Consider the following 8,674-nt stretch of genomic DNA (forward strand, 5'->3'; position numbering starts at 1 on the left):
GAGGCGGTTGGCTGCTCGCTCCTTGCCGTGCCACTCGGGCCGGTCTTCCCGTGCCACTCGGGCCGCCGTGCTCATCGGGCGAGCGTGCCGGCCCGTGAGGCTGCTGTGCCGTGCCTGGGCCGGAGAGGCGAGCACGCGTGCCAGCCCGGCACGACCCGTGTATTATACGTGCCTGGCCAGGCCGGGCCGTGCCTGGCCCGTGTAAGTCTGGCCGGGCCGTGCCGTGCCGGGCCGGCCCATTTGGCCAGGTATACTCACAACCAACTTCTCCACCAAGGCAAATAAGGCAACAACCCCGCAGCACCCGAGATCAGCCCATCAAACCCCATTCCTTCTTCTACTCCTCCCTCCCTTCCCCGGTTCCCCGGTTCCCCGTCCCGTTCACCAGCCGCCGCTTCCCTCCGCTAGGCTCTACGCGACGCAAAAACTTACGAGAGAGGCCGGAGATGGCGATGGTTCTGCGGCGCCTCGCCGGCGCATCAGGCTCGCCTTCGGCGGCTGCACTGCTGCTCCGGCCGGCGCTGACCCGCCCGATCTCCACCGGCTTCCGCGAGGAGCGCGACACGTTCGGCCCCATCCGCGTGCCCAACGACAAGTACGTGGTTGTCCTCTTGATTTTCTAGGAGCTCGTGCCATTGATCCGTGGGATTCGTAGCGCCTACAAGTTCCCGTGTTTTGGCTTTTAATCTGTTCGTGTCAAGGATGGCGTGGTTGATCTGGATGTGGCTGCTGTCGTGGTTTTTTGGTAGGTTGTGGGGCGCGCAGACACAGAGATCGCTGCAAAATTTCGACATTGGCGGTGAGCGCGAGCGGATGCCTGTGCCTATCATCCGCGCCTTTGGCGTGCTAAAAAAGTGCGCCGCTAAGGTATATAATCGAGCCTTTTCTCTAATGCCTGCGTGTCTGTGGCTGGAGGGTTGGATGCATTTGGTTGCTTCCCTGTCCTTGAAGAGCATCGCTAGTTGTAGAACAATTTTTTCACTATGTCATGAATGAAAATGTGCACACCTAATTTTGTTTTCTGTAAATAATTATGTAGCCGGCATTTTACAGTAGGAGACCGTTGTCTAAATCTTTCTGGCTGAAAATGAACTAGACTAGACTAGTTCCGTGACAACTTAATATGTTGTTTCACCGAGTAAATGACAAAGAATTATTGCCTTTTATTTATTTTTATTACTGCCACTTTTCAGTTTACTCATAATTTTGTGCAATGGTTAATTGAACACCATATAGGTAAATGTTTCGTATGTTATTAGAAATAAACAGATTGCAATGTTGATAATTTTTTAGATACAGTATTTTGTTTAGTGTGCAGAAGAAGATTCCGAGTAATCCAATGTCTCGTCTAGGTAGTTTGTAGGATGCTTTAACTTAAGTATCATGTATGCCTGGAGGCCTTACTACTTGGTCATTTTACTTTTCAAGGTGAATATGGAGTATGGCCTTGATCCAACAATTGGGAAGGCAATAATGCAGGCGGCTGAGGAGGTTGCAGAGGGAAAGTTGGATGATCACTTTCCGCTTGTTATCTGGCAAACTGGCAGTGGCACACAAAGCAACATGAATGCCAATGAGGTTTATGTCCTACACATGCAGATTCTTTGATGTAATATCTTTTTGTTTAATATTTAATCATCTAATTACGCATTGTGTGGGTTTGCAATCTCTTCCGAGTGTGAATAGTCTAGTGTTCTGATCTGTACTCTATTTATATGGAGAAAAAAAACTCGTTAATGCATTGAGCTGATTCTCATGTAAAGATGCTGTGGGATCAGTTTGGTGTTAATATGCTGTGCCATTATCATTTATGATCTGTTTCTCCAGGTAATTGCAAATAGAGCAGCTGAGATACTTGGACATAAGCGCGGTGACAAGTTTGTGCACCCTAATGACCATGTGAACAGGTCACAGTCCTCGAATGATACATTTCCCACTGTAAGTATTCACTACTTTCTTATCTTCATTTCGTCGTATTTCGCTGCAGAGATTTCTCAGTTGTGTTGATGATGTTTTCAGGTTATGCACATAGCAGCAGCTGTAGAGATCAATTCAAGGTTTATCCCAAGTCTGGAGCAGTTGCATAAGTCACTTCATTCAAAGGTAGAAATTCTTCTCTTTCATTTTGCGAGAATATTAGCTATTTTGCTTGTCTTGTGCCTTTTATATTGTTATTATGCCTATCCTTTCACCGATGGACTTGGTTCTATATATATAAGGGTGTGCCCAGTGCCAAAAGCTTTGTGGGGTCTGGGTAAAAGATTTTGTAGCAGCTATAAATGCATCAGTAATTTAGTACATCTAGGTTTCTATCAGCGAGCCCAACCTTGGATGCTTTTGTTGCTTCTTGAGTAGATGTCGTGGTTGCATTATTGCTCAGCTTACTCCATACAAGCACAGAAGCGCTGTAGTGGCCTACTGTCCTCTCTTTGTTCAAATTTTGAATAAGGCTCGAATGTGGTTTTGACTGTTATGCATCATTTGAGACAAGGTACTATCTGCTAATGGATATAGCTAATAGGCAGCTCTTCAAAAATTTCACGCTGCAATTTTGGGAATGTAAGACTTAACTTCTGCTTATTAGCTCGTTTCTTAGTAACTTGATGCCCCACCCTAATGTCCTTGGTTCTTTTTCAGTTCCAGGCCTGGTATTATCTAACTCTAATCTATTCTTTGTGTTAATCTGTGGGTTGACCTTTTCCTTTCTGTATATGACTGATATAACAATAATGTATGGTTGAAACGAATATCTGTTACCAATTTGTCACTCGAATACTCCCTCCGTCTCAAAGTAAGTGTCTCAACTTTGTACTAGTACAAAGTTGTACTAACCTTGAGACACTTATTTTGGGACGGAGGGGTATCTGTTAAAAATAATGTACGGTTGAAACGAATATCTGTTATCAATATGCTGTCCTGATAATTTTTCTAACTTGGTGCCACAGTCTGATGAGTTTAAAGACATCATTAAAATTGGGCGTACACATACCCAAGATGCCACCCCACTGACTCTTGGTCAAGAGTTCAGTGGTTATGCTACACAGGTTGGAATTCTCCCCACATATATTATTGCCTTATTGATCACTATGCATTTTACATCATTAGTGAGCCTTATCGATTGTATTGCACTCTCTTTGCAGGTGAAATATGGAATTGACCGAATTGCATGTACCTTACCAAGGATGTATCAGGTACTGTACTAATGTTCTTTCATTTGTCAAATGGCAGGCGGACATGAGTATCACTGATCATTTTTCCTTGATATGCAGCTTGCTCAAGGTGGTACTGCAGTTGGTACTGGCTTGAACACGAAGAAAGGGTAAACAACAATTATATTGTTTTAGATAAATTGTTACATCTTTCAAGGAAAAAAGCGCTAGGCATTAATTGTGCATTTTGCCACTGCCTAGCGCTTATCTTGCCTAAGCGTACGCCTAGGCACACCTAGCATGATTAAGCGCTAGGCATTCTGTTGTTGCCTAGCACCCGGGCACGCTTATGTGCACGCCTAGGTGCATATTTTTTCTTCACTGGTTACATTGATACAACGACAACAAAAACAGTAGCCTTTTGTCCCAGCTCCCAAGCAAGTTGGGGTAGGCTAGATATGAAACCAAACAGAAACATATCTAAAGCAAAGAAGTAAACGATGCATAAAAGAGTAAACTAAGGTTTCACCACATGGATTGCTGATCTCCATGCAGTCCCTATCAAGATCCAAACCTTCATGCACATTCCAATCCTTCTAGTCCCCTTTTACTGCCTCCTCCCAAGTCAGCTTTGGCAGCTTCCTGCCCCTCTTAGTATTTTCGCTACCCTTTAGGATTCCACTAGTAACTGATGTTTCTGGAGGCCTATGTTGGATATGCCCAAACAACCTTAGTTGGCGTTAGACAAGCTTCCCAAACAACCTTAGTCGGTGTTGGACAACTTCTCTTCAATCGGTACAACTCCTCGCTTTCACTTATTACCTCGTTTACAATTTGGTCCTTTCTTGTATGGCCACACATCGGCCGTAGCATGTGCATCTCTGTGACGCTCATTTGTTGGATGTGTTGTCTTTTAGTGGGCCAACATTCTGCTACATATAGCATCGCAGGTCTAATTGCTGCCCTATAGAACTTACCTTTTAGCTTTTGTGGGACGTTGTGACAAAGGATGCCAGATGCTTGGCGCCACTTCATCCACCCTGCTTTGATCCTGTGGCTAATATAATCGATACCGCCATTACTTTGCAGCACTGATCCCAAGTATCAGAACGTGTCTCTCTTGGGCACTATTTGTCCTTCTAGAATAACTTCTGCCTCCTCGCACTCAGCACCACTAATGTCACACCTCATATACTTGGTCTTAGTCTTACCAGGTCTAAGCCCCTTGGATTCCAAAGTCTGTCTCCATTACTGGATACATTGATATTATCTTTTCAAATCTTTTGTCTTCTCTGAATTATCTCCCTTTTCATGCGTCATGTGCGGAGAGAATCCATGTAACCCGCAATCCAGGGTGTTATGGCCATAATAATCTAGGTGAAGCAAACTTTAGTTTTGTAGTAGTTCAGGTTCAGCTGCTCTCAAATGCCAGGCTAACCTCTGCTGTGAAACCATCTATGTGGTCTTTTGGTCTTAGCTGATGAGGTATGAAGATGTTCAAAATAAGTACTACCACAATTTGTGAAGATTAGTGATTATATATGGTTAACCATAAGTCCATCACCGTATTTGTGTATATTGGATGTAATAACATCTTATATTATGGGACGGAGGGAGTACTTTATTAACATTGACTTTTGTACAGGCTATTCGTTCCTTGCATTTTATAAGCTCTTTGTGCATCCTATTTCTTCTATTTGGTTAAAACTTCATCCCTTCTTGCAGATTTGATGGCAAAATTGCAGCTGCTGTGGCTGAGGAAACAGAACTACCTTTTGTGACAGCAGAGAACAAGTTTGAAGCTTTGGTTAGTGGTTATGTGCACACTTAACCTTAAATTGTCAATAGGGTTGGTTGGTTGAAGGTTCCATGCAAATTCATTTGAGATGACTTTTGCAATTAATTGTGGGTCATATGTTCCCATGATATATTTGGGCAAAAGAACGTCATTTTAAGTAAAGCACAGAAGCATGGATTAGAGCATTTGTCAGCAAATGTTGATTTGTCGAAGATCCAGTAGTTTATTAACCCAGGGCAATTAAGAAACCATTTAGGCTAAGTTGCTAATTGTTTACCTTGCTCTCTGTAATAGCAAATTCCTCCCTTTCCCTGCTTTGATTGTGGTTTTGGATTACAATTTTCTATTGCTTTGCTCCCGCCTCCTAACTCCCTTTAACTGTTGATCTTATTTCATACTTGTGCTAATCTTGTCATTTTTTTTGCGTAATAGGCAGCACATGATGCTTTTGTTGAGAGCAGTGGTGCTGTTAACACAATTTCTGCATCTCTTATGAAGATAGCAAATGACATACGCTTGCTGGGAAGGTCAGTACAGTTTTCTATTACCTTTTCTGATAATCAATATTTTCGTAATATTTTGAGGAGCTGCACTTAACATTTCCAATATGATCACAGTGGCCCTCGTTGTGGACTTGGTGAACTTATCCTACCAGAAAATGAGCCTGGGAGCAGCATTATGCCTGTAAGCAGTATATCACTCTTTTAATTTGGTTGTTTCAGCATGTTAGTCGATTGCAGCTTTGTTGTCTCCTCTGGTATGTAACTGCTTCTTTCTTTCAGGGAAAGGTTAATCCTACCCAGTGTGAGGCTCTGACCATGGTTTGTGCTCAGGTATGCTACTTGTACCTTATTTTTCCATTTTAATATATCCTTCTAGTCTAAATGATTTTCTGCAATTTGCTCTATGCTTTTGATGCACAAGTGCTGCTTATCTAAAATATCGTTTATTTCCCAACAGTTGTTAAATATTTTCCATAGTGTATAACTATAATATTAAGTTCTGTCGATCTTTATCATAGGTCTGTTTTCAGCTTATGTTTTACATAATTCCTTATTTGCTCTATCTAGCTTTATTAGTTAGGTGTGCAGCAAGACATTTTGAAACTCTTAGGTCTTTTTTACAACACATGATTATTTGTAGAAGATAATGTTTAAGGGCTTTTCTTATACAGAACAGAAGGCTGATAGAATGTGCTATAATAGTATCCTTCATTTGTAGTTTTGTCATGAGTCCCTATTTAGATGCTCAGGTTTATTGTCAAATGTTTAATTTTAAGCAGCGTAGAAGCTATTGTGCAAACTGTTGAAGTGTAAATGTGGATTGCCTAGCCCTTTCCATCAGTTCAGACTTTTGGTTGCGCTGGCTAGTGCATGAATCTTAACACAAACAAGATCTCTATGATTCCTGATGGGACCAGTGTCTAAACCACAATATGCACTATCACCCTTCCGTTTGCATCATCCTTGCTAAAAATATAGGGATATAGGCATATAGCACACATTTGGTGGTATATAAGGAATTCCCCTTGGTTCGCTGTTCGTGTGAATATTCTACTCCCTCCGTTCCAAAATAGATGACTCAACTTTGTACTAAACTTACTATAAAGTTGAGTCATCTATTTTGAAACAGAGGGAGTATATGGTAATCGGTTCTTGTTTGGATTTGTGATACTGCAGGTTATGGGCAATCATGTCGGTGTTACAATAGGTGGTTCAAATGGGCATTTTGAACTGAACGTTTATAAGCCAATGATTGCTGCTGGATTGCTTCGAGTATGATCTCTGTTCTCATGCATTGCACACTATGCTTATTTAATGGATGGAGTGAACTGTCCTTTGAATAACCACACTAAACCCTCTTATTAATCTGCATATTTCTTGTTACTGTGACTTGCCAAATTTTAACCCCATTTATCTGCTATTGCTTGCATGCATGCTATAATTTGGTTGACACACCATCCCTTTTCTCCAACAGTCATTGAGATTATTAGGGGATGCATCTGTATCCTTTGAGAAAAACTGTGTCAGGGGAATAGAAGCAAACCATAAGAGAATTTCACAATTGTTGCACGAGGTAACTATGTTGATTTGTTTTTAGTTTGATTGCTGCACTATCCTTTTTATCGAGTTCAGATCATTATATTAATTCATTAATTTCTCTGTTATTTTGTACAGTCTTTGATGTTGGTGACATCGTTGAACCCCGTAAGTAAAATGCATTATTTACATTTCTTAACTTAATTCTTGCTGTACAACCTGTGGGAATTCATGTTTAATTCTCCAATGAATACAGAAAATTGGCTATGACAATGCTGCAGCCGTTGCTAAGAAAGCTCACAAAGAAGGAACAACACTGAAGGTGACTATTGCATCTGTTTGATTTCCTTTGGTCTCTTGGTGCATGTACTCCCTCCGTTCCTAAATATTTGTCTTTTTAGAGATTTCAAATGGACTATCACATACGGATGTATATAGACATATTTTAGAGCGTAGATTCACTCATTTTGCTCCGTATGTAGTCACTTGTTGAAATCTCTAGAAAGACAAATATTTAGAAACGGAGAGAGTACTTTGCATCTGTTTGATTCGCTCTGGTCTCTTAGTGCATGTACTTTAGACTAGCTTCCAAGGTCGTGTGAATAACATGCCTTTCATATCTCGGCTGGAATTTTAACAGCCGATTATAAGGCGTAAAATCTCATGATCGTGTTATTTGGATTAGAAGTCTAAATTTCATTACATTACCTACTGTTGGGCTCTTTGGTCTCCTGTTTTAATATGATTAGTTATTACAGTGTATCATAATGTAATTCTACTGCTTGCTGATGCTGTGCGCTTAAAATCATGGTACAAGTGTGGATTATATTTAGAATTTATTATTAATCCTGGGTTCCTTCACTTTTTTTGTTACCAGGAAGCTGCTTTAAGCCTTGGAGTTTTGACGGAAAAAGAATTCCATGAACTCGTTGTTCCAGAGAAAATGATTGGCCCTTCTGATTAAAAGCATCCTGTTAGTTATACTTCTCATCGAATCGTTCAGGTTACCACTTCGTGGTTCCTAGCCCATCCGTAAATAAGGCAAGCCAGATTTAACATCTTCATTTCCTCGCCCACTGGGAGAGTTAATTTTGTGCAACTAATGGTGCTGGGGAAGAAACATTTTTTCCTGTTAATCGTACAGGAAGTGTGTTTTGATTTATTGGAACCTTATTGGAAATAGTTTTTTTTCTCCTTGGATATTATCAGGACGCCAACTTTTACCCAACGTGGCAAATGTTGATCTAATAAGTGCTACGTATATTGTAATCATGTTCTTGAAAAATAATTAACTTTCATCTCGAGGACAAATGAAAGGAAAAAATGTACATGAGTTATGTTGTTGATAAGACTAAGGTGACTAAGAGCATCTTCAACGGACGCGCTATATAAGCGCCGCGTTGAAATATTAGTGGTTTTTGCGTGTACTGCCGCTCCGGGTGCGCACGCGCGGCATAACTAGTTCAGCACGTGGGCCGAAACGCCATCGCACGCTGTTTATTTGTTGCGCCTGCTCTCATGTGCTGGACACTCGAGTGTGCGACCCTATTGCTTTTAACATGATCATCGAGAATGAGCGTGGCCAAGATGTAGACTACTCTCACAATGAGCTTTTGGGACATCTCGTGCGAGTGCGGTGGAGGGCTGCCAGGGTGACCCGTTTTGTTGCCTCCTATCATGCCATTTGA

The 8,674-nt window shown here is 41.5% G+C and overlaps 1 protein-coding gene across 1 annotated transcript; it reads left to right on the forward strand.

The window, feature by feature from the left end:
- The first annotated feature begins 289 nt into the window (after window positions 1-289).
- On the forward strand, window positions 290-8,335 carry LOC123085815 (fumarate hydratase 1, mitochondrial). The gene is made up of 17 exons (XM_044507526.1): window positions 290-595; window positions 750-867; window positions 1,429-1,578; window positions 1,828-1,938; window positions 2,020-2,103; window positions 2,946-3,044; window positions 3,141-3,191; window positions 3,270-3,319; window positions 4,875-4,956; window positions 5,380-5,474; window positions 5,565-5,631; window positions 5,730-5,780; window positions 6,627-6,722; window positions 6,925-7,023; window positions 7,125-7,154; window positions 7,243-7,308; window positions 7,864-8,335. The coding sequence occupies exons 1-17, from the start codon at window positions 447-449 to the stop codon at window positions 7,948-7,950; spliced, it is 1,485 nt and encodes a 494-aa protein (XP_044363461.1). The 5' UTR covers window positions 290-446; the 3' UTR covers window positions 7,951-8,335.
- The last annotated feature ends 339 nt before the right edge of the window (window positions 8,336-8,674 follow it).

Source organism: Triticum aestivum, chromosome 4A (genome assembly GCF_018294505.1).
Source record: "Triticum aestivum cultivar Chinese Spring chromosome 4A, IWGSC CS RefSeq v2.1, whole genome shotgun sequence".
Classification (NCBI taxonomy): Eukaryota; Viridiplantae; Streptophyta; class Magnoliopsida; order Poales; family Poaceae; genus Triticum; species Triticum aestivum.

Excerpts from the sequence above, each read along its gene's own strand:
- LOC123085815 (XM_044507526.1), top strand. The coding sequence starts at position 447 with ATGGCGATGGTTCTGCGGCGCCTCGCCGGCGCATCAGGCTCGCCTTCG. Across the intron at positions 4,957-5,379 it reads AGAACAAGTTTGAAGCTTTG|GCAGCACATGATGCTTTTGT; the intron begins GTTAGTGGTTAT and ends TTTGCGTAATAG. Across the intron at positions 5,781-6,626 it reads TGACCATGGTTTGTGCTCAG|GTTATGGGCAATCATGTCGG; the intron begins GTATGCTACTTG and ends GTGATACTGCAG.